Source organism: Phyllobates terribilis, unplaced genomic scaffold (genome assembly GCF_046119375.1).
Source record: "Phyllobates terribilis strain yellow unplaced genomic scaffold, ASM4611937v1 Scaffold_5__5_contigs__length_657084704, whole genome shotgun sequence".
In the NCBI taxonomy this organism is placed as follows: domain Eukaryota; kingdom Metazoa; phylum Chordata; class Amphibia; order Anura; family Dendrobatidae; genus Phyllobates; species Phyllobates terribilis.
In genome coordinates, this window is record NW_027362765.1 from 532,840,286 (window position 1) to 532,867,280 (window position 26,995).

General features: G+C 41.3%; 1 protein-coding gene across 4 annotated transcripts in view; it reads left to right on the forward strand.

The window, feature by feature from the left end:
- Positions 1–26,995, forward strand: part of LOC141273646 (PH and SEC7 domain-containing protein 1-like) — a 555,342-nt gene that overhangs the window by 395,943 nt on the left and 132,404 nt on the right. For all 4 annotated transcript variants that reach the window (XM_073685772.1, XM_073685776.1, XM_073685773.1 and 1 more), the window contains one exon: positions 1,481–1,570. In XM_073685772.1, coding sequence (XP_073541873.1) covers positions 1,481–1,570 — 90 coding nt within the window. The remainder of the gene's footprint in view (positions 1–1,480; positions 1,571–26,995) is intronic.

A 26,995-nucleotide genomic window follows, 5' to 3' on the forward strand; every position in this document is an offset into this window, starting at 1 on the left:
CACAGGACTGTAATGCCGTGTTTGTTGGTATAACCACTGCGTCTCCTATACAGCCTGCCTGATATCTGGGATGGATATTAGTCCTCAGAAGGACTGTTTCTTTGATTTTGCAGGCTTTAGAGACCCTACACTACCTATTTCGCAGTATAAATCTCTACCTAGCTCAGCAGCACTCTCCCTACACTGTCTGATCCGGAGCGACTGTGTCCAAGTTGGCGGCGCCCGGTTTTAAATACTCGAGGTGACACTGTGCGGCCAGCCAGTCACTGTAATGCCCACAACCAACATGGCTGCGGCATTACAGTGACTGGCTGGCAATCCCTGCATGTTCATTGGCTCTGTAAAGAGCGCCAAACATGCAGGGCAGAGACGCGAGCTCCCACCCGAGTAACCCGAAAATGCTCGGTGCTCGCCGAGCATCCCGAGTACTGAGATGCTCGGACGAGTACCGAGCAGTGTCGAGCATGCTCGCTCAACACTAGTAATGATGCAATTTTTTAAACCAGTGTCTCCTTAGTGGTTTGAAAAAAAATTAAAATACATGATTAACTAGATTATGTTGAAGATATCTAGAATAGTCAGTGGGTCCATGTGTACTGTCCATCAGTTCCAAATTGATAAAAGGCTACAATAACAGGTGGTAAAATTGTCTATGACTGAAAATCATTTCTATTCATCTAAAGGGTCGGCAACAAATTTTCAAGTTGATGGCATCTGATCCATTGCAGTGAGGTGATAGCCACATACTGTACACAGTGCCACATGGCTGTTGACACTTTTCATTGACCAGCATTGCCCAGCATCTTAAATGATAATCCTTTTCTTAAGAGGATTATTGCAAGAGGATTATTCTTGCCAGGATTGGTTGTTTGCAAACCATACATTCTTCAGTATCAGCTTAAATGCACTTAGTATTTTAGAATTACTATCTTAATAGCAGATGATCCTACAGTCTTCCTTTTATTTACTAACCTATGACTAGACATATTTGAAGTGGTTATCTAACACAATAAAGATTGGATTTTTTATCATTTTCTCCCCAAATTTTTCTTCTTCTTTTCCTCCTGATTCCCACAACTTATTCCAAAGTGGCATCTAAATGGGCTGATATCCAAGTCTATCAAGCTGACAAACCTTTATCCTTCCCCGTTTGCACCTATTTTGGCAGAGCTGAGAAAAACTAACGTGAAAGCACCAAAATTCTCAAAATTTGTGCGCATCTCTGCAATACGCAAAAATTTTGCAACGTTTCAAATCACTTTGCAGAATCCGGACTATAGTGTTGGATTCCATTTATAACTGTTATGCAAACATTTCTATTATGATCCCAGGATGTGTGACAGGTGATTGGCTGGGAAATGCCATCATGTGGACTAGGGCTTCATTTTGCTTTGAAGGGCAATCATTTCTTAGGTTCTCATCCCAGAAAAATATTTCACACATGTAAACAATGAAGCAATAAAAAACTTATTCCTTTCAGAACATCGGTAAAAGGATGTCTTGCTCTGAATTCATTGGAAACCTGGAAGGATTAAATGGAGGAAAAGACTTTCCGAGGGAACTTCTCAAGGTAAGACATTTTCTATTAGTGGTACATTTAAAGGCTATATCCACATTTGTAGACTTGTTTTCAAATATATAAAATAAAACAACTTTGCAATAGCTCTTTATAAAAATTTTCCACAGGGTTTCTTTTTCGACAGCTCTTCTGCAATCTATGTAACAGATAGCTAATAAACCCTGAGCAGTCTGATGCATCAGTCACATTTCCTTTTCTTTGTACTGTGCCAAATGTATGTTAGGTGTGTTAGCAAAATGTAGGTGCAAATGGAAAAAGTATAAAACTTTAGGTTTACACTATACATAATTTGTTTGTTCTTTGTTGCCCTGTAAACAGATAATCTACTTTGAAGCTGTAGAAAAAAAATTAGGAAATTTGAGATTGATACCTATTGCAAGAACAGCTCATCATAGAGCAAGACACTGGTCACAGGTAATCTAATGAGTTAATTTTTGTTAAGTCCAAGTGAGTGTTATCAGATACTTTTCACTGGAGACATGTACTTTTCCCCCCTTTGTGGCATTGCCTAAATATAAGCATGCAGAAACACACAGCAGAAAGAAGAACACACCCCATATTAGCTTAGAGTAGGCTACTCCTGGGTGAGATGTAACAACAACCTGTTCTGATGTCACAGCAGAGTGAATACTAGTTGCTGTGAGTATAACAGACATAAGTGTGATTAACAACACTTTTAAGCTGTCATCTCCTGGCAGTCTATGTGGGGAAAAGGCCAGTACAGCTGAAGTGACAGTGTTATGAGAGGAGGAAAGCTGATAGAAGGGTTTGTAATGTGACACAGCTAAACTCAGCTCTACTGCCCCCCCCCCCAAAAAAACAAACAAACACACATGGACTGCCAGGAAATAAAATCTATAAAGTGTCAATAATCACACTTGTGTCTACTGTGTTCACAACAACTTGTAATGACTGTGCAGTGAGATCAGGGCTCTCTGACATTATATGTTTCACACAAGAGTAGCCTGTTCTGAGCTATGATGAGGCATGTTCTTTTTTTTCTGAGATTTGCTGCCTGCTTCTGATTGGTAAACAGAATACAGGGGGAAGAAGTACACGCCCCCAGTGATAGTCTCTAATAACGTTCACTTGTACATAACGAAAATAAATTTGTTAGCTGCCAAATAATTCAACTGGTAATATTTCCACAACGGAGAGGCAAAAAAAAATCAAACAAAAAATGTTGAAACATTTTGCCAAAGATCCTTTTTAAATTTTATAATTTATAAACCTAAGGCCTTGAACCCTAAGGTTGAATGCACATGGTGCATCTTTATATAAAAGGCTATGTGGGGGATCATACTGTATATAAGAGGCTACATGAGGGCTCATACTGTGTATAGGAGGCTATGTGGGGGCTCATACTGTATATGAGAGGCTATGAGGGACTCATACTGTGTATAACAGGCTATATGGGGCTCATGCTGTATATGGGAGGCTATGTGGGGAATCATACTGTATATAGGGGGCTATGTGGGGGCTCTTATATAGGGAGCTATTTTAGAGCTCATACTGTATATAGAGGGGCAATGGGGGGCTCATACTGTATATAGGGGGCTTTGTGGGGGCTCATACTGTATATAACAGGCTATGTGGGGGCTCATGCTGTATATAAGAGGCTATGTGGGGCTCATGTTGTATATGGGAGGCTATGTGGGGCTCATACTTTATATAGGACAGCCAGCTTCAATGCAGAGCCAGTGTCAGTCAGGGCTGGGAGCGCGGTTACAATTGCCGTTCTGTATACTCAGAGCGGTGACTGAACCAGCGTCTCCTCCATGACTGAAACCTAATGCTGGCGGGGAGAATAAAGTTAATTTTCTTCCTGCTGCATTCGACTGCGTGCAGGCGCCTAGCAGCATAATAACCCTGTTAACCTGCATATTAACCACATATCTGCAGATTAACAGCGTTATTTCTGGTGACAGGTTTACTTTAATTTTGTGGTACAATGCTTCAATAAAGTAGCGCTGGAGTCAGCACGTGCATATACCGTGCTATCCAGCACCATTTTTTTTAAGACACAGTGTCTGCGAATTTGCATATACAGTGTCCTCAATAAAATGGCACCAGAGATTGTGGCATGCGCATGCGCTGACTCCAGCACCATTCTATTGAAGTAATGTACTTCATCATCACCATAGCAGTGCACATGCTCCGGCCATAGGGATAATGGCGGCTGGCGCGTGCGCACTGCTATGTTGACAGTGTAGTAGAATTCTTCAATTAAATAGCGCCAGAGTCAACGTGTACACATCCCGCAATATCTGGCGCCATTTTTTTTGAAGACACTGTGTGTGATTTTGTCCTCAATAAAAAGGCGCCGGAGATCGCACTCATGTGCAGACGATTACTCAGGCGCCACACTCTTCCTCCAGCCTCGTCCTCATGGCACCGGAGATGGGGGTATGTGGTCATTGCTTTCACATACCACAATCTCTGGTGCCACACTCCTCCTTCAGCCTTGTCCTACTCCGGGTCAACTCGTGGCACTGGACGGTCTATTAACGCTGGATGCGTCCTTCTCACTCCGGCCGCACTTTGCATGCGCATCCTGTACCGGCTTCGGACAGAAGGATGCACCTAGCGTTATAATATAGATTATCCACATTTCCACAAACAAGTGTACCCGTTTTACTAGGGAGGGATGAAGAGCATGAATCCACCCTGACATACCCTTACAGACCCTTACAGGGGCATGTTAGCATGCTTAGTTCTGCTTAATATTAAGTGATACAATTAATATAAAATAATTATAATTAATATGTTAATATTATTATTGAGCAGAATTAATATATACAGTTATATGAAAAAGTTTGGGCACCCCTCCTAATCTTAAGCTTAATGTTTTATAAAAATTGGTGTTTTTGCAACAGCTATTTCAGTTTGATATATGTAATAACTGTTGGACACAGTAAGGTTTCTGCCTTGAAATGAGGTTTATTGTACTAACAGAAAATGTGCAATCTGCATTCAAACAAAATTTGACAGGTGCATAAGTATGGGCACCTCACCAGAAAAGTGACATTAATATTTAGTAGATCCTCCTTTTGCAAAAATAACAACCTCTAGTCGCTTCCTGTAGCTTTTAATGACTTCCTGGATCCAGGATGAAGGTATTTTTGACCATTCCTCTTTACAAAACAATTCCAGTTCAGTTAAGTTTGATGGTCGCCGAGCATGGACAGCCCTCTTCAAATGATCCCACAGATGTTCAGTGATATTCAGGTCTGGGGACTGGGATGGCCATTCCAGAACATTGTAATTGTTCCTCTGCATGAATGCCTGAGTAGATTTGGAGCGATGTTTTGGATCATTGTCTTGCTGAAAGATCCATCCCCTGCGTAACTTCAACTTTATCACTGATTCTTGAACATTATTGTCAAGAATCTGCTGATACTGAGTGGAATCCATGCGTCCCTCAACTTTAACAATATTCCCGGTGCCGGCATTGGCCACACAGCCCCAAAGCATGATGGAACCTCCACCAAATTTTACTGTGGGTAGCAAGTGTTTTTTTTGGAATGCTGTGTTTTTTTGCCGCCATGCATAACGCCTTTTTGTATGACCAAACAACTCAATCTTGGTTTCATCAGTCCACAGGACCTTCTTCCAAAAAGAAATTGGCTTCTCCAAATGTGCTTTTGCATACCTCAGCCGACTCTGTTTGTGGCGTGCTTGCAGAAACGGCTTCTTTCGCGTCACTCTCCCATACAGCTTCTCCTTGTGCAAAGTGCGTTGTATAGTTGACCGATGCACAGTGACACCATCTGCAGCAAGTTGATGCTGCAGCTCTCTGGAGGTGGTCTGAGGATTGTCCTTGACTGATCTCACCATTCTTCTTCTCTGCCTTTCTGATGTTTTTCTTGGCCTGCCACTTCTGGCCTTAACAAAAACTGTCCCTGTGTTCTTCCATTTCCTTACTATGTTCCTCACAGTGGAAACTGACAGGTTAAATCTCTGAGACAGCTTTTTGTATCCTTCCCCTGAACAACTATGTTGAATAATCTTTGTTTTCACATCATTTGACAGTTGTTTTGAGGAGCCCATGATGCCACTCTTCAGAGGAGATTCAAACAGGAGAACAACTTGCAAGTGGCCACTTTAAGTAGCTTTTCTCATGATTGCATACACCTGGCTATGAAGTTCAAAGCTCAATGAGGTTACAAAACCAAAAAAAGTGCTTTAGTAAGTCAGTAAAAAGTAGGTAGGAGTATTTAAAACAAGAAAATGATAAGGGTGCCCATACTTATGCACCTGTCAAATTTTGTTTGAATGCAGATTGCACATTTTCTGTTAGTACAATAAACCTCATTTCAAGGCAGAAACATTACTGTGTCCAACAGTTATTACATATATCAAACTGAAATAGCTGTTGCAAAAACACCAATTTTTATAAAACATTAAGCTTAAGATTAATAGGGGTGCCCAAACTTTTTCATATAACTGTATATATATATATATATATATACATATATATTAAAAGGGATTAATTGTGCCTTTGTAATTAGACAAAATGTGAATGATGCACAGATGCTCGCGCTCAAAATTTGGTATTTTTCATCTAAAAGCGATAGTTATTTGGAAAGTCAAACACTGATCAGACTTTCTTGCGTTGGAGTACCCAGCTGCTGGAACAGTGAGTGACTCATTATACAGTGCTCACCAAATTCCATCTCTCTATTTTGTGCATAATTGACTACTTTTACTATTCTGCAAGATTAACTTCCATATCTATTAGGATCTTTTCATTTTTTATAATGGCCATAATAATTGTTGCTGCTTAAAGACAGTTTGAGAGAACTAGGAATCCAAAATGTATTCGTGACTGAAGAAATGTTTAAATTGTTGAGTACTAGACACCTAAATGTTTCCTAATAAAAATAAATCTATACAGTATATATGCAAATTTGTAAGTTGTTGCTACTGTACAGAAAATTTTTATTAGACGTTTGATATGGGGGTGCAAAGGAAGCAGACACGAATGCCTCTCTGCAACTTAAAACACCAATATTATAATGGCCCTGTTACAGATTTTGCACTGGAGCTTAGGATTTTCAGGTTGTTCCTCTGTGCTTGATGCATTGTCAAATTTAATGTTGAACACTGTATGTCCTAAATTTGTAAGCTGTGCAAAATTTTAATCAAAAATATTACAACATAAAAATGACTGATCACAAAATCTAATTTTATATACATTTTATATTTTATATATATTTATTATATAGAGGACAGGATGTTACTTCATAAATAATAAAGAGTAATTTAAAAAGCTTACACCTCCCTGTTACCCCCCTACCTTTTTCTCATTGCCCAGCTCTTGTTCACCATCCTTCTTGTCTACTGTGGAAGGTTAATGCAGCATCACCTCCTGGATAGTAACCCCTAGTACATCCTAAACTCTTACATAGGCTGTCATTATCCATTATCATGTGAGTCCATACTATTTAGATATATTTAGGTTATTGTATTTGACTATCATATGATCCTGTAGGCTCCTGTCACCTAAGCATGCATTTGTTTTTAATGGGGAGAGGGTGACGTGCACTTCTGGTTGCAACCTATCTCCTGAAGAAACAAAAGATCTGGTGTGTTGAAGTTCATCATATCCGATCCTGCTTTTCATTAACATCTGCAAAGGAGACATTCTGATAAACATCAGATTTTGGGTAATTTTTCTTCTAATGTGTATGTGCGCCTTTAAGTTGGCTACATACAAGCTGACTTAGTAGTAACATTATTTTATTACATTATCTGTGCAGTAGTTACAATTAGGATATCTATGAGATTTCCACGTGTGCTATAGTGGAGATGGGAATCATCCATCACTTAAACTTGATGGATACAGATTTTTTCAACCATATTCCCTATTTAAACCCAGTTTTTAAAGGGAATCTGTCAGCTGGGTTTCATGCCCCAAACTGTTTATATGTGCATGCAGCTCTTTCAAAGCACAGCAATTCTTTTACATGACCAGTGTGTTCCTCCATTACTGAGAAATCAGTGTTTGAATTTATATGCAAATTAAGCTGAAGAGCTATTTGTAGATCTAAAGCCTCTGTCAGTCCAGCTCTATTCCCTGCCCAGTACCGCCTCCTCCTGCTTCACTGATAGCCTCTCTGCTATCAGTTAAACAGGAGAAGGCACTGCTAGGAGGGGAATAGAGCTGGAGTGACTGAGGCTTCAGATCTATTCCCTCATTTGCATATTAATTCAAACCTGTTTTCTCAGGGAATGGACTGGCTATGTAAAGGTATTGCTGCACTTGTGTTTGTAAGAGCTACATTCACATATAAATAATTTGGTGTATGAAATCCTATTAGATTCCCTTTAAAAAGTCAGAGTGACTGTTAATTACTTTCAACATGTGCAGTGGATTGGTTCGATCTGATACTTGCTCTTATCAATGTCATGTATGAATCCAGTCCTAGACCTTTAAGTGGAACTCGCCACTTTTAGAATCTCAGAGTTTCAGTTATGCATTTGCTCACATTTTCTAGTGGAAGAGTAATTGAAGCTAACAGTAAACTTGCACAAAGTACTTGATTTGAAGTGCAACAATTGGACAGCTGATGACTATAGTATGACTTCAACTGATATGCCGGTTTCCAGCTTCATATGTACCATAGGTTTTCTTAACAAATTTTGTAATACCGCAGAGTTGGGTATTCCTAAAAGAACTCTGTATAGGTTAAATGTCACAGAAGTAAATCCAGCTCACCACCTGCAGTCCCACACTTCTGGAACACGGATAGCGCCGGGGCAGGGCGCAACATCCAATAGAGAAAGCAGAAAAATACAGCTCACAGATAAAGTCCAAAAAAGTGCATTTTATTTTCTAAGGTACATGAAGCAAAAATTAAAATTGTGTAGTCACCTCTCCCTCTATCTGACCACAACCTACTCACATTCTCTTCCCTCTCCTCCCCAGGTGCAAAATCCCCACTCCACAAACTTGCATACCCTCGCAGAAATCTCAAACACCTCAACCTACACTCACTCTCTGAATCCCTTCTCCCTCTTACAGACATAAGTTCCTTACATGATGCAGATGCTGCTGCAGCTTTATATAACAGCACAATAGCTGCAGCCCTCAATTCGGTCGCCCCCCTCACACATACCAAAGCTCGCACAATCAACAAGCAATCCTGGCATACAAGCCTGACTAAAGAACTGAGACGGACCTTCAGGATTGCTGAGCGGAGATGGAAAAATTCCCACTCCAATGAGCACTTCATCGCATTCAAACAGTCCCTCATTACTTTCAAGTCCACACTCACTGCAGCAAAACAGACCTACTTCTCTTCTCTCATATCCTCCCTGTCACACAACCCTAAACAGCTATTCAACACTTTCAATTCTCTCCTCCATCCCCCAGCGCCTCCTCCCTTTTGTTTCATCTCAGCCTCAGGACTTTGCCTCATTCTTCAGGCAGAAGATTGATACCATCAGACAAAGCTTTTGCCTAAAGTCCCTACAGCCCCTCCTCATATCTACTCAATCCTCCTCCTCCAAAACCAGTTTCTATGCCATTATGGAAGATCAACTTTCCTCCTTACTCTCCAAGTCACACCTCACCATCTGAGAACTTGACCCTATCCCGTCCCACCTCATCCCTAACCTCACTACATTCTTCATCCCAACTCTAACCCACATCTTCAACCTGTCACTAATAACTGGTGTCTTCCCCTCATGCTTCAAACATGCCTCGATCACACCCATCCTCAAAAAACCCTCCCTTGTCCCATCCTCTCTGACTAGCTATCACCACATATCACTTCTCCCCTATGCCTCAAAACTACTTGAACAACACGTCCATTTTGAACTGTCCTCCCACCTCTCCTCCTGCTCCCTCTTTGACCGCTTATATTCTGGCTTCCGACTGCACCATTCTACTGAAACTGCCCTGACTAAAGTCACCAACGACCTACTAACCACCAAATCCAAGCGACACTATTCTGTCCTTCTCCTCCTGGTCTTGTCATCTGCCTTTGACACAGTGGACCATTCCCTCTTACTACAGACTCTCTCATCTCTTGGTATCACGGACTTGGCCCTATTTTGGATCTGCTCATACTTAACAGACAGGAGCTTCAGTGTTTCTCACTCACACACCATCTCCTCATCTCACCCCCTATCTGTCAGTGTCCCCCAAAGTTTAGTCCTAGGACCCCTGCTCTTCTCCATCTACACCTTCGGCCTGGGACAGCTCATAGAGTCCCACGGCTTTCAGTATTATCTCTATGCAGACGACACACAGATTTACCTGTATGGATCTGATATCACCTCCTTACTAACTAGAATCCCACCATGTCTGTCCGCTATGTCATCCTTCTTCTCTGCTAGATTTCTAACACTTAACATGGATAAAACAGAATTCGTCATCTTTCCCTCATCTCACTCAGCCCCCCCCCCATCTGACCTATCCATCAAAATAAATGGCTGTTCACTTTCCCCAGTCGCACAAGCTCGCTGCCTTGGGGTAACCCTGGACTCTGATCTCTCCTTCAAACCACATATCCAAGCCCTTTCCACTTCCTGCCGACTCCAACTCAAAAACATCTCCAGGATCCTCACATTCCTCAACCACGAATCTGCAAAAACACTAGTGCATGCCTTCCTCATCTCCCGCCTCGACTACTGCAACCTCCTGCTCTGTGGCCTCCCCTCTAACACTCTCACACCCCTCCTATCTATCCTAAACTCTGCCTGACTAATCCACCTGTCCCCCCGCTATTCCCCGGCCTCTCCTCTCTGTCGAACACTTCACTGGCTCCCCATTGCCCAGAGACTCTAGTTCAAAACCCTAACCATGGCATACAAAGCCATCCACAACCTGTCTCTTCCATACATCTGTGACCTAGTCTCCCGGTAAACACGCAACCTACGATCCTCACAAGATCTTCTTCTCTACTCCCCTCTTATCTCCTCTTACCACAATCGCTTACAAGATTTCTCCCGTGCATCCCCCCTACTCTGGAACGCTCTACCCCAAAGCATCTGACTCTCACCTACAGTGGAAACCTTTAAAAGGAACCTGAAGACCTCTTCTGACAATCCTACAACTTGCAGTAACCATCGCTCCACCACACCGCTGCACGACCAGCTCTACCCTCACCTACTGTATCCTCACTCATCCCTTGTAGACTGTGAGCCCTCGAGGGCAGGGTCCTCTCTCCTCCTGTACCATCTTGCTGTTGCGTTTTTGTTCAAGATTTTTGTAGCTGTTTTTGCTATGTATACCCCCTTTTTCACATGTAAAGCGCCATGAAATAAATGGCGCTATAATATTAAATAATAATAATAACAAAAGTATTATAGAGTTAACCTTACTAAATCATTTTTAAATGTCTGGCAGTTCCTGTCACAAATTATGGAAATGGTAAACAATTGAAATAAATGCGTAAAATCAGCTAGATTTTCCCTTGTAAACTACAATATTTAACATATTTAACACATTAATAAGCCTAAAATCCCAATATTTTAAACATGTTGTGAATCTAATCAGTAAAAAAATACATATTGGTACACTTTATATTCTGGACTGGTACCCCTGGTCAAAATTACTGTTATTGTGAACACGTATGCAAGTTGGAGATGAAGTGATCTCTTAAAGGCCTAAAGTTAAAGATTAAACATTTCCTTTGTATTTTAGGGAAAAAAAATAAATATATATATATATATATATATATATATATATATATATATATATATATATATATATATATATATATATAATTTTTTTTCCTCTTTTACATTTTAAAAATTGCAAAAAGAAAAATGGCCTGATGCAAAGTTTGGGCACCCTTGGAGATTTGTGTGCTCAGGTAACTTTGACCAAGTTTTTAGACCTTAATTAGTCTGTTAGGGTTATGGCTTGTTTGGGCACCCCTGATCAAAATTAATGTTATTGTGAACAGGTAAGCAAGTTGAAGTTGAAATGATCTCTAAAAGGAAATGTGTCATCTTTAACTTTAAGCCTTTTAGAGATCATTTCATCTCAAACTTTCTTAACTGTTTACAATAACAGTAATTTTGACCAGGAGTGCCCAAACTTTTATATGCCACCGTATAGATAAAACAAAATGATTAGTATATTTATTTATTTATTTTACTTACTTATATAGTGCCAATAATTTCACAGTGCTTTACAGACATTATCAGTACTGTACCTATTGGGGCCCACAACCTAATTTCCCTATCAGTATGTCTTTGGAGTGTGGGAGGAAACCGGAAGTACCCGGAGGAAACTCTGCCGTGTGCCCAGTAGTTTCCCTCACATATGGGGTATCTTTTTTCAGAAGAAATTGCACAACAAATTTAGGGGTCCATTTTCTCCTGTTACCCTTGTGAAAATAAAAAAATTGGGGCTGAAAGTACATTTTTGTTTGAAAAATTAGATTTTTTATTTTCATGGCTCTACGTTATACACTTCTGTGAAGCACCTTGGTGTTCAAGGTGCTCACCACACATCTAGATACATTCCTCGAGGGGTCTAGTTTCCAAAATGGAGTGACTTGTGGGGGGTTTCCACTGTTTAGGCACATCAGGAGCTCGCCAACTGCGACATGGCATCCACTCTCGATTCCAGCCAATTTTGCGTTCAAAAAGTCAAAACAATGCTCCTTCCCTTCCGAGCCCTGCTGCGTGCCCAAACAGTAGTTTTCCCCCACTTATGGGGTATTGGTGTACTCAGGAGAAATTGCACAACAACTTTTGGAGTCCATTTTCTCCTGTTACCCTTGTGAAAGTAAAAAATTTGGGGCTAATATAACATTTTTGTGAAAAAAAGTAAAATGTTAATTTTTTCCTTCCACGTTGCTTTAGTTCCTGAGAAGCACCTGAAGGGTTAATAAACTTCTGGAATGTGGTTTTGAGCACTTTGAGGGGTGCAGTTTTTAGAATGGTGTCAGTTTTGGGTATTTTCTGCCATATAGGCCCCCCAAAGTCACTTCAAATGTGATGTGGTCCATAAAAAATGTTTTTTTAAATTTTGTTGGAAAAATGAGAAATTGCTGATCAACTTTTAACCCTTCTAATTTCCTAACAAAAAGAATGATGTTTTTAAAATGATGCAGATGTAAAGTAGACATATGGGAAATGTTATTTATTAACTATGTTGTGTGACATAACTCTCTTGTTTAAGCGCATAACAATTAAAATTTGAAAATTGTGAAATTTTCAAAATTTTTGCCAAATTTCCCATATTTTCACAAATAAACGCAAGTTATATTGAATAAATTTTACCACTATTATGGATTATAATATGCCACAGAAAAAAAACTATCTAAGCATCACTAGGATCATTTCAAGCATTCCAGAGTTATTACCGCATAAAATTACACTGGTCAGATTTAAAAAATTTGGCCTGGTAATTAAGAGCAAAATTGGCTCAGTTACTAAGGGGTTAATGTTTCTTTACGTGAAGAAAATATTTCACAACAATCTGAAGAATTCTTAATACTGCGAAACATCTATAACATTGCGGATATTATATGCATTCATGTGTTTTTGTGGCAAGGTTATGTTACTTATTTTTCTTAGAACACCGTTATACCGTGTTTATTTCTGAAGATTTTTCTAGAATAACAAATAATGAAAACATTTTCAGATGACATTTTAGCCATGAATGTTTTCAATGTTTTGCTTCTAATTCTTATATGTAGCGCTTAAGTCATGTCCAAAAGAAATAATACAAAGAAGTATTAGCCGAACTCCACCCACGACTGCTAACCTGTTAAATGCCGCTGTCAGTCTCTGACAACAGCATGTACCACACGCCAATAGGGGGGAGCGTCATTCCACGTGCCCATCGGTGCGCCCGTGATATGATCGCGAGGCACAGATGGTTTGTCATGACAGCCGAGGGTCTGCTGAAGACCCCCGTGCTTGTCATGACGATTCTCCTGTAAAAGCCAGCGTTTAGCTGGCTTTCATAGGAGATCATGATTTTTGCTATACATAGCTGATGCATTGGTATGTGTAGTATGTATAGTACAAGAGATCAGATGATTGCAGCTTCAAGTCCCTTAAGGGGACTTTTAAACACAGTAAAATGTTTAAAAAAATATGAAAAAAAATAAACACAAAAGTTCAAATCACCCCACTTTTGCCCCATTAAAAATAAAACAATTTAAAAAAAATACAAATATGTGATATTGCTGCATTCGTAAAAGTCTGATCTATCAAAATATAAAATTAATTAATCCAACCAGTAAACGGCTTAACCCCCAAAAAATCAAAACATCAGAATTACATTTTTTTTTGGCCACCGTAAAATTGCAATAAAATGGTACCCAAAAATGGTATCAGTAAAAAACATCATTTCAGGGCACAAAAATAAGCCATCACCCAGCCCCGTATTCTGAAAATTGAAAGCGTTAAGAGTGTTGGAAAATGGCGGCACAAAATTTTTTTTCTTTTTTTTTACAAAATTAAATTTTTTTTTGACCACTTAAAAAAAAAACATGTATATTTGGTATCTGCATAATCGTATTGACCTGGAGAATCATATTGCCAAGTCAGCATTACTGTATAATAAACATGAAAAATAAAAAGCAATTGACAAAATTGCACTTTTTTTGCAATTTCAACACACTTGGACTTTTTTTCCTGCTTTCCAGTGCATCACATGATAAAATGAATGGTGCTTGTGCCATTCAAAAGTACATATAGGTGAAGAACTCCCGGGACTCACACATAACGTGAATCTTGATTCTTTTATTCAGGACCTATATGAATGATTCAGCTCCTCATAAACGTTCAACAGCATTGCTGTTGAAAGCTTGAGCGGAGCTAAAATGTTCATACAGGTACTATTCTTTCATCTTTAGGCCATGACCCCACTATCAGTATTCAGTCAGTATTTTTTCTCAAGAGTGGAAGCCTAAACCAGGAGTGGGTGATAAATGCAGAATTGGTGACTTGCTTCTATTATACCTTTTCTCTGATTGTTCGTCACCTGGTTTTGGCTCCTACTCCTGAGAAAAAATACTGACTGAATACTGACCGAATACTGATAGTGGGGCTGTAGCCTTAAGGCCTTTACTGGCAGCCAAGCAGTGGAGACTTCAATGTATACGATGGAGCATTGCCCTGCTAAAAATTATGGTTTTCTTTAAAGGTGCAGACTTTTTCTTGTGACACTGCTTGAAGAAAGTGTCTTCTAAAAACTGTCAGTAGGTTTGGGAGTTGATTTTGACTCTAAATTCAACCCCAAAAGTTCCAACTACTGTAGCTCATCTTTAATAATACAAGTGACTCGCCCCCTGGGCCGTGGGGCACTCGAGACCGGACTTCAGGGCAATGCTGGGAGTAGTAGTGGCGACCCGGTCCCGTGGCTCAGGGTGGTCAGACCAGTGGTAGTCTATGATGTGTTTTAGGTAATGTCCGACTACGCCACCTGTGGATTGCGGTCAGGGAGGACCGCCGCTGCAAGGCAGACCGCTGAGGCTGATGTTGGGGATGCAGCAGGGAATAGTACAACTCCCCACGGGAGGAGTGTAGCCTCAGGGCAGTGTGATAGGATGCTGGGGGTGATGGTGCAGGCGCAGCAGTAACGACACAGAGTCCAATAATGCAGTCCAGGGTCTTTTACTGATCTTATCATAGACCCAACAGGAGTACAGGGTAGGAATGGACCTGGGTGTCTGAGGGCATTCGGGCGAGCTCCGCTGGTCAGGGTGAGTGGGTAGGCCTACCGTTCTCTCTCTACCCTTGCTGACTATCTTCCCCTTTAGTGGTATGATAGCCCACGTCCCTGAGCTTGCCGTGTACTACGCCTGTATGGCTTGCGACTCGGGCCTTAGGTACCTGTAGCTTCTCCGTGCTGTACCGTTCCCTCTGTGTGGCAGAACCTCCAGGCTTCTTAGGCCAAGGGACCTAAAATCCCTCGCAGGTAGATGATCTGCTGCAGGACTTGCAATCCTGACAGCCTTGGACCTCAGTGTCCGGTATGTAGTTCCCTTTCAACCAGGACCGGCTCTCGTCGCCTCTGTCCCTGGCTTTCTGTTTCTCCTTTGCCTCCTGGACTCCTCAGCTGCGGCTGACCTGTCTCTCTTTTCTGGGAACCCTTCTGGATACTTCAGAAGTGGGTCCTGGTCTCCCTAACCCTGCCCTCAGTACCAGTTTTTATAGGGGCAGCCTGCTCCCCCTACTGGCCTGGGACAGGATGTGCGGCATGCAAATGGTCCATGACCAGAGAACCTCCCTCCTGCTCTCAGACACAGCCTTACAAGTTTGTGGCATCCAGGCCTGGGGTGACACACAAGTACATAGCAGTACCCTACCTCCACCTTGCTTGTGTCTGAGTCCGTGGAGGTTTGTGCCCATCACTGATGCAGCCATGGGCCCATCCATCCGTCAAGAGTCAATCTCATCTCATCAGTCCATAATATTCTGTTTTCAGATAATTCTTGGCCCCGTATTGATGTTTCACCTTCTGTGTCTTGCTCAGTGGTGGTCGGACTCAGACTTCCCAACCTTGGCCATGTCTCTGAGGACTGAACATCTTGTACTTTTGGACAATCCAAAGAGGTTGCAGTTCTGGAATATGACAGCACAGGGAAATAATGGGTTACTGGTCGCTTTACGTTTGATTCTTCTCAAATCTTTGGCAGCTAATGTGGACCTGTTTTTCTCAACACGTTTTTTGCGACCTTGTTGAATAATTGCAACAAAACTTTTAATGGTTCTGTGATCACAACACCTCCAATATCTTAGCAATTCCAAGAGTGCCACCTCCCTTTGAAAGAACTGTAAGAATTTTTGACTTTTCAGTCAGTTAAATTTAATTTTTTGGCCCCTTTTGCCGGAGGAAAACAAGCTGCCTAATTCTGCACACCTTCATAACGGGTGTTGTGTGCTTAGGCCGTACCACCCTCATTACACAAATAGACATCACCTGATCTGCTTCATCCAACAAGCAGTCACAATTATTCATCTGGAGCTGGAAAACCTGCATAAAAATGAAGATATGGTCAAAGTACTCACTTGTCTAATAATTCTGCACACAGTGTACATGAAGATATTACACACAAACAATGCTTTACAAACCCTGCATATACTACACTCAAGCTACTACGGTATACTGCACACACCCAATTGAATTGAATTGATTAAGTAGGGGTTGTCCAGTAGTGGGCAACCTCGTTACTAAGGTAGGCTACAATAATGAAAAATGTTATTGTAGTTCGTACGATGCATTTGCAGAATGGTTTTACCTATAAAAATGGGGAATTCGATTTAAACCAACCAACATGATTGTCTTGGTCTGATATGAAGTGGAAGATGGATATGCATATAGAAGCACGTAGCTGTTGTCTTTGTCTAAATTATTTTCAGGCATTATGGTCATTTTTTGCCCACACATGCTGCAATATTAGGCTAATTGCCCAGTATTGGCTCTTATTCTTCCCTATGTGAGGCCAGCATTACTCATTTCATTTGGCAAATATAAATAGAAGATGACAATGATTTTATCTACCGCAAGTGTTCTCCACCAATCTGCTTGTTGGTGAAAACTGTAACAAAAATAAATACTGTCACGCACTAATTTAATAGAGTTTCCATCTTAAAGAGATCTAGCATTGATCAGTAGATAATTAAATATATCTATATTTGTGTGAGTTCATTAGGCTTTTATGTTTGAAAATTAAACTTGTAGAAATAGTGATTAAATCCAAAGATCAGTTCATTGGACTGACTCAGTAGGACTAACATTGTAATTATCTGGAGAAAAATAGCTAAATTCTCCGTGACTCATCCTCACCCTGATGACATCAGATGTGAATGAATGATTTATTAGTTTGTTACACGTTGCCACATTTCCTGACGATAATTCATGTTAGGCATAATAGTTTGTTTGATGTGTCTTGCAAAAATTGATTTCTATTAAAGAGTAACCAGTTTACCTTATGTATAATTTATATTTAGTGCTACAAGCCTATGTATAATTTATATTTAGTGCTACAAACCTATACTTCATATTTTTCTAAACACTGTGGCTTAGGGATGCAAAGGCAAAGTTTTATGGAAATTCAACCTAGGCCAGAGCAGTAGGATGCCATTCTAAAGTCCATTGGGAGGAAACTGAATTATCTATAGAGAACCTGTGCCTACGCGCAAAAAAGGCAATGCTTAGACCTTCTATCCCCTTAAACGTAGGATCCTTTGATTATCCAACTCTGATTAAGTAGAACCATTTGTCTAAAAGTGGCCTAACAATAGTGTAACCCATGTCTTTGGAATCATAAGGTGACAGTGCTAACCTCAGAACCACTATTTTTGTTGGTATATAAAGTACTGGTCAAAAGTTTGGACACACATACAATGGTTTTCCTTGTATGGAAATGTGCACATTGTAGATTCAGACTGAAGGCAACAAGACCTCAAAAGGGACACATATGGAAACAAGGAGTAAAGCAACATGTGTGAAACAAATCATGAATCAGAAAGGGGGCCCAAATACTCTAATCAATATATTAGGTAGCGCCACTCCACAGAGAAATAAATATCAGTATATATCTTCATCTCTAAGAACTCTTAGTCAGATATACCAAGTGACTGCTCTTATGCAATAAAATACAATAAAATCAAAATACTTTATTGAAATCAATTAAAAACAAGTAATAAGCTTAAATACCTCAATATGTGTCTAGCTCCTCGCTCCTTCCATCTACATAGAATTATATCCATAGCATCTGACACCTCCTCTCTCAGTTATGGGAAAGTCTGTCTTCACTGAATACAGATTTTACCTCAAAATTGAGAATTTGATAATGACTGATCAGTTTTGGCTGAGAAAGAAGTACATTTTTCTGATAAGATATATTGCGAAGTTGCTTATTTTCGTGTTACCTCTTGATTTATGAAATAAAATTAAAACGGAGGTTAAGTTTTAACCCCTTTACAACCCAAGGTGGTTTGCACGTTAATGACCAGGCCAATTTTTACAATTCTGACCACTGTCACTTTATGAGGTAATTACTCTGGAATGCTTCAACGGATCCCTCTGATTCTGAGAATGTTTTTTCATGACATATGGTACTTCATGATTGTGGTAAAATTTCTTCGATATCACTTGCGTTTATTTGTGAAAAAAACTGAAATATGGCGAAAATTTTGAAAATTTTGCAATTTTTAAAATTTGAATTTTTATGCCCTTAAATCAGAGAGATATGTCACACAAAATAGTTAATAAATAACATTTCCCACATGTCTACTTTACATCAGCACAATTTTGGAACCAACATTTTTTTTTTATTAGGGAGCTATAAGGGTTAAAAGTTGACCAGCGATTTCTTATTTTTCCTACAAAATTTACAAAACCATTTTTTTAGGGACCACATCACATTTGAAGTGACTTTGAGGGGTCTTTATGACAGAAAATACCCAAAGGTGACACCATTATAAAAACTGCACCCCTCAAGGTGCTCAAAAACACATTCAAGAACTTTGTTAACCCTTCAGGTGCTTCACAGGAATTTTTGGAATGTGGAAGAAAAAAGTGAACATTTAACTTTTTTCACAAAAATGTTACTTTAGACCCAATTTTTTTTATTTTCGCAGGGGTAACAGGAAAAAATGGACCCCAAAATTTGTTGTGCAATTTCCCCTGGGCACGCAGATACCCCATGTGGGGAAAAACCACTGTTTGGGCGCACGGCATGGTTCGGAAGGGAAGAAGCGCCATTTGACTTTTTGAATGTAAAATTTGCTTGAATAATTAGCGGACGTCATGTTGCATTTGGGGAGCCCCTGATGTGCCTAAACAGTGGAAACCCCCCACAAGTAACACCATTTTGGAAACTAGACCCCTCAGGGAACTTATCTAGATGTGTGGTGAGCACCCTGAACCCCCAGGTGCTTCACAGAAGTTTATAACATGGAGCCGTGAAAATAAAAAAATCAAACTTTTTCCACAAAAATGATGTTTTAGCCCCAATTTTTTTATTTTCACAAGGATAAGAGGAGAAAATGGACCCCAAAAACTTTTGTGCAATTCTCCTGAGTACGCCAATACCCCATATGTGGGGAAAATACAGTGTTTGGGCGCACGGCTGAGTTCAGAAGGGAAGGAGCACTGTGTGACTTTTTGAACTCAAAATTGGCTGGAATCGAGAGCGGACGCCATGTCGCGCTTGGAGAGCCCCTGATGTGCCTAAATAGTGGAAACCCCCCACAAGTTTCATTTTGGAAACTACACCCCTCAAGGATTTTATTAAGGGGTATAGTGAACATTTTTAACCCAGAGGTACGACACAGAATTTGATAACATTAGGTCATCATATTGAATAAGTTGTCATTAGTCTTGAGCGCAAGTGCTCACTACTTGAGTTTGCATCGGGTACTCAGGTATGCACCATGTATCACGGGTACTCAAGTGACATGCTCGAGTCCCCGCCCGCATGTTTCACGGTTATTAGACACCCCAAAAAAAACATGCGGGGATCGCTCGTCCATGGCAGGCAATCCCCGCAAGTTTTTTTTGGCCGCGAAGCATATGGGGCGGAGACTCGAGCACCCGCGATACTCAATACATACCCGAGCACCCAATGCAAACTCAAGTAGCGAGCACTTGCGCTCAACACTAGTTGCCATATCGTCATCTTTTTTTTTTTTTACTTTTGAAAAAAATCCCAACCCTAACCCTAGCCCAAGCCTAACCCAACCCTAGCCCAAGCCTAACCCAACCCTAGCCCAAGCCTAACCCCAACCCTAGGCCAACCCCAACCCTAACCCCAACCCTAACCCTAGCACAACCCTAGCCCAACCCTAACCCAATCCTAAACCCAACCCTAACCCCAGCCCTAACCCTAGCACAACCCCTAGCCCAACCCTAACCCTAGTCCAACCCTAGCCCAACCCTAACCCCAATCCTAACCCTAACCCTAGCACAACCTTAGCCCAACCCTAACCCTTGCCCAACCCTAACCCTAGCCCAACCCTAACCCTAGCCCAACCCTAACCCTAACCCCAACCCTAACCCTAGCACAACCCTAACCCCTACCCCAACCCTAACCCTAACCCGAGAGTTTATTTTTTACGCCGTTCCTTGTGCGGTATAAGTGATTAGACGACTTTATTCTTCGGGTCGGTGCGACTACTGAGATACCAGAATCATATCATGTTTTTATGATTGACAGCTGTCACACACTAAAAGACGCATTTTTTTGCAAAATCTAGTTTTTGCATCGCCATATTTTGAGAGCTATAATTTTTCCATATTTTGGCCGACAGAGTCATGTGACGATTGCGGGATGAGTTGACATTTTTATTGGTGCCATTTTCAGGCACGTGACATTTTTTGATCACTTTCTATTCCGATTTTTGGGAGGCAGAATAAACAAAAAACAACAATTCAGGAATTGTTTTTTTTTTTTTTTTTATTCTGTTCCACCTGTGGTAAAATTTATAAGGTAGCTTTATTCTTCGGGTCAGTATGTTTACAACGGTACCACATTTATATTGGTTTTCTATGTTTTGGCGCTTTTACATAATAAAAGCAATTTTATAGAAAAAATAATTTTTTGCATCGCTTTATTCTGAGAGCTATAACTTTTTTATTTTTTGGCTGATGGAGCTGTGTGGCAGCTTGTTTTTTGCGGGACGAGATGATGTTTTCAGTGGTACCATTTTTATTTATGTTCATCCTTTTGATCGCGTGTTATTCCATTTTTTGTTTGGCGGTATGATGATAAAGCATTGTTTTTTTGCTTCGTTTTTTTTGTTTTTTTTTACCGTGTTCACTGAAGGGGTTAACTGGTGGGACAATTTTATAGGTCAGGTCGTTCCGGACGCAGCGATACCAAATGTGTGTACTTTTATTGTTTTGTTTTTTTCATAATAATATTTATTGATGGGTACATTATATTTTTATTTTTGGTGCATTATTTTTTTTTATTTTTTTTTAAATATTTTTACAATTTTTTTTTAGTTTTTTTTTCACTTTCTGACACTTTTTTTTACTTTTATACTTTGTCCCACTATGGGACTTTCACTTTTTTCATTCTGATCGCCTGCATAGCACAGGAATGGAGCACATCCCTGTGCTATGCAGGCTGTCAGCGCTGCACAGGGAGAAGATAGTTTGGTCATGCACTGCGCATGACCAAAATATCTTCCTGCTGTCTGGTGACCCGGTTGTTGTCATGATGACATCAGGTCGTCATGGCAACATCCGGGAAGCCGCGGCAGACAGCGCTGGAGGCCGGAAGAGGAGGTGAGTATTGCGATCACCTCCCCTTGCCACCGCAATGCTGTGATCGACTTCGATCACAGCATTGTGGGGGTTAATGTGCCAGGAGCAGTGCAGGACCGCTCCCTGCACATAGTACCGGGTGTCAGCTGTGACAATCAGCTGACACCCGGCGGCAATCGCGCCCGCACAGCCTGTGTGCGGGTGCGATCGCAAAGATGTAGTAATACGTATCAGGCTCTTAAAGCCCAGGGCGCAGATACGTATTATTACATCTTGGGCTTTAAAGGGGTTAAGTTTTCGAGAAATATCGAATGTTTTAATACCTTGTCCAAAGCATTGCACTATTTGACGCTGTTTTGGCAGCAGAGAGATCCTTTTTCTTTCCCTTTTTGCTTGAAACCTGTGGCTGCTTAATAATGTGGAATGTCCTTTTTGTAGTTTTCCTTTAATTGGGCTCACTTGGCAAACTAATTATCACAGGTATTTGAGATTGATTTCATTGATCCAAAAAGCCCTGAGACACAGCACCATCCATGAGGTTATTTGAAAAATAAAAAATTAAATCTTTATGACTCTTAAATCCAATTTGCATAATAATTTGGAACGCAGTGTAGAGCACTGATTTCACTATTAGGCATGAATAAAGGATTATACAACCATTCAGACATGAATTTACACACCAATACACCAGCCTCATCAGGTCTAAGAGACCTATTTAATGTATTCAGTTTGTATTGTGAAACCTGATGACAGATTCACTTTACAATGTGCAGAGTCCATCCATGCTACTTAGGCCTAAGTCAACATGCATATATCTTTATAAAATTACTAGAACTGGAGAGACCAAAATCTGTTTTAAAAGGGCAACAAGCTACAAAATAAAGGAACTACACTCCTTGTAAAGAAAGCGCACCCCTACACTCTGTATAGCAGACAACTTGATAATTTCTGTTGTCAAGAAACGGAAATTGTTTTTACATGCGGACACCATTGTGACGGTCAGAGACAGGGGTGTCACCAGAGACAAACAGAAACCAGTCTATAGTAAATTTATGGGAGGCATTGACCTGTCAGACGAGGTACTTCAACCATATCTGATAAAGGTAAAACCAGTGCCTGGTATAAAAAGATAGCATTCTACCTCATCCATATTGCTACGTATAACCGTGTTGTACTCTACAAGAAGTCTCAAGGAGCACTCACTTTTCTCCAGTTCCAATTATTATTGAGTGTCTCCTATTTGATTCGAGGTCACAGTAGTCGGTCTTCGAGTCTGAGGTTGTCTTTCAGAGCGGCATTTTATTTGCCTCGTCCCTGCCTCTCCCACCCAAAACCGTCCCCTAAAAAGATTCCGGGTGTGTAATAAGCACAGTAGGAAGAGCGATTCCTGCTATTATTGCTCCATTTGCCCATCACAACTAAGCCTTTGTGTCACCCCTATTTTGATTAATACCACACAACTTCATTGCAAAACTGCGGTAATTTGTAAAAATCAATGCAAAATCAAATGTAGTTTTAAAAATTTAATTTTTTACATCGTTATTAGGCAAACCAAAAAAGTGTTAAAATCAACAAAAAAAGGCATATACAAACCCAGTGAGATTTTATTTTATGTGATTCAATATAAACTTTTTATTTTTGTCTGATTTAACAGACTAAATCTACAATTTTGTGGGACGATCCCTTTAAGAGTTATGTTTGGGGTGATATCTTACTATGTCCCAAGAAGCTTTTTATACTTATAGTATATTATATAACCAGGGTTTACTAGGGTGGCAAGCTATTGCGTTGTAAACTTTGCTGCATGGATGTCTAGAAGAAGTCTCCTCAGATGGTTTCCTTTGGAAACCGCCATCCTCTAACGCTTCATCTGAGTTCCCACAATGCACTGCTGTCTGACAACAAAAAACTAATTCTGAATTTAGCCTTGAATATTAATGTAAAAGAAAGCTCAATGTATCTCATTGTAGGAGGACTTGTCATCTTTATTTATCTTCATCCACTACTTTTAAATTACTAACCGTGGAGAGAAAGACATAATCCACATATACAGTTATATGAAAAAGTTTGGGCACCCCTATTAATCTTAAGCTTAATGTTTTATAAAAATTGGTGTTTTTGCAACAGCTATTTCAGTTTGATATATGTAATAACTGTTGGACACAGTAATGTTTCTGCCTTGAAATGAGGTTTATTGTACTAACAGAAAATGTGCAATCTGCATTCAAACAAAATTTGACAGGTGCATAAGTATGGGCACCCTTATCATTTTCTTGTTTTAAATACTCCTACCTACTTTTCACTGACTTACTAAAGCACTTTTTTTGGTTTTGTAACCTCATTGAGCTTTGAACTTCATAGCCAGGTGTATGCAATCATGAGAAAAGCTACTTAAAGTGGCCACTTGCAAGTTGTTCTCCTGTTTGAATCTCCTCTGAAGAGTGGCATCATGGGCTCATCAAAACAACTGTCAAATGATCTGAAAACATAGATTATTCAACATAGTTGTTCAGGGGAAGGATACAAAAAGCTGTCTCAGAGATTTAACCTGTCAGTTTCCACTGCGAGGAACATAGTAAGGAAATGGAAGAACACAGGGACAGTTCTTGTTAAGGCCAGAAGTGGCAGGCCAAGAAAACATCAGAAAGGCAGAGAAGAAGAATGGTGAGATCAGTCAAGGACAATCCTCAGACCACCTCCAGAGAGCTGCAGCATCAACTTGCTGCAGATGGTGTCACTGTGCATCGGTCAACTATACAACGCACTTTGCACAAGGAGAAGCTGTATGGGAGAGTGATGCGAAAGAAGCATTTTCTGCAAGCACGCCACAAACAGAGTCGGCTGAGGTATGCAAAAGCACATTTGGAGAAGCCAATTTCTTTTTGGAAGAAGGTCCTGTGGACTGATGAAACCAAGATTGAGTTGTTTGGTCATACAAAAAGGCATTATGCATGGTGGCAAAAAAACACAGCATTCCAAGAAAACACTTGCTACCCACAGTAAAATTTGGTGGAGGTTCCATCATGCTTTGGGGCTGTGTGGCCAATGCCGGCACCGGGAATCTTGTTAAAGTTGAGGGACACATGGATTCCACTCAGTATCAGCAGATTCTTGACAATAGTGTTCAAGAATCAGTGATAAAGTTGAAGTTATGCAGGGGATGGATCTTTCAGCAAGACAATGATCCAAAACACCGCTCCAAATCTACTCAGGCATTCATGCAGAGGAACAATTACAATGTTCTGGAACGGCCATCCCAGTCCCCAGACCTGAATATCATTGAACATCTGTGGGATCATTTGAAGAGGGCTGTCCATGCTCAGCGACCATCAAACTTAACTGAACTGGAATTGTTTTGTAAAGAGGAATGGTCAAAAATACCTTCATCCAGGATCCAGGAACTCATTAAAAGCTACAGGAAGCGACTAGAGGCTGTTATTTTTGCAAAAGGAGGATCTACTAAATATTAATGTCACTTTTCTGGTGAGGTGCCCATACTTATGTGACGCGCCCCTGGGCTTGTGTCGCGCTGCGTTGCGCACGCGGGAGCTTACCCGGAGCCGGATCTCTTGAGGGTTGTAGTCTCGTGGCGGCGACCCGGTCCGTGCCCAGGGAGTCAAACTGAGCGGCGATGTACTAGCAGTAGATGGTTGGTGACTACGCCACCCGTTGAATGCAGCTATGGAGCTGCCGCTGCAGGGCAGACCGCTGAGGCCGGTGGAAGGATGGTGCAGCGTGGATGGTATAACCCCCAACGGGAGGGGTATGGCCTCAGGGCAGCCGACGTGGATGATGGGGGTAGCAGGAACCACTCAGAGACGGTGCGGTGTAGTTCAGGGTCTTTACTGGAGACAAAGATAGACCCTCCCGGAGTACTTGCTAGTGATAGGGGCCTGGTCAGTCCTTGAGCAGATGGGATCTCCCCTGGCCAGGCGGAGTTGTAGGCCTTCCCAACTAACTGTACTCTTCTGGCTACCTTGCTAGAGGCGGGAATAAGTAGCCCACGTCCCTGAGTGTACCGTGTGGTGCTCACCCGTATGGCCGGTGACTCGGGGCCTTCTAATGGCTTCCGCTCCACGATGGCGGTGCTGGTCCCACGCGTGTGACCGTGCCTTCGGGCTTCTGGGCCAGAGGACCTGAAATCCTCTGCCGGACGGTTTCTGCTGCTGGGTAGGAGTTAGTCCCCACAGCCTCGGACTCCGGGTCCGGTAAGAAATCTTCTCAGTCAGGGCGAGCTCTGCAGCTGCCAGCCCCTGACTCGTTGTAACACTGCTCCCCACAGAGCTCCTGATGTTTCTTGCTATGCTGCTTCTCTTCTCTACTCTTGTTCTGTCTTCTTTCTCACTAACTCTGCCTCAGCCCCGGGTTTATATAGGGGAAGTCCTTCCCCTCCCAAGACTGGGCAGGAGGTGTGGCATGCACAGGATCCCTGACCAAAGGACCTCCCACCTGCTCTCAGACGTAATATCTCTATCACTGTGGCAACCAGACCCCTGGGGTGTCACATTCCCCCCTAGTGAAATTTAGTACTCCGGGACTAAACATATTTTTTTTTTTTTTAGAAAAACATAACAAGGTATAACAATAACAATACAATAAGAAAAACACATAAGATGGTTACGGCGTGTCCGCAACCGGGTGCAGTTTTGAAAAGCAAGGTGTCCATTTCACCAAAACAGGGAGACGTAACCAGGTAGGGGCCTGTCCTGCCCCGAGTCCTTAACAGTCTTTAGTCCATCCTGGGTTACGCTCCAACTGTGTACAAGGATTCCCGGTAAATCCACCAAGGACTCCTAAAAAGAACTAGAAACACAAAATTATACACAAGCAACTATAAACAAGTAAACATTATAAGATAGCTTAAACATTTAGATCCTCCAACGTGCGGGTAGCTGGCCTCTAGTGGCCCTAGTGGACCTACGGAGCTGACTGTCTGGCCCTGAACTACAGGGTGTAGGAGCTGCCAAGGGTAAACTGGGCAGCTGTCCATGGGCCCTCTGGCTCACTAGGGGTATGGCAGGCTCACTATAAGCAGAGGGTTGATTTTCCGGGTCTGCTTGTGTAGAGTCTTCTGCCTCCTGGACCGGCTGTTCTTCCAGCTCTACCGATTGCTCCGTAGGTTCTTGGGATGATGGTTGGAGGAAGGTGAGTACGGGTACCACAACTGCACCATTGACTTGAGTCCAAGACCGAGGGAAGTCCCCGAGCACGGTACT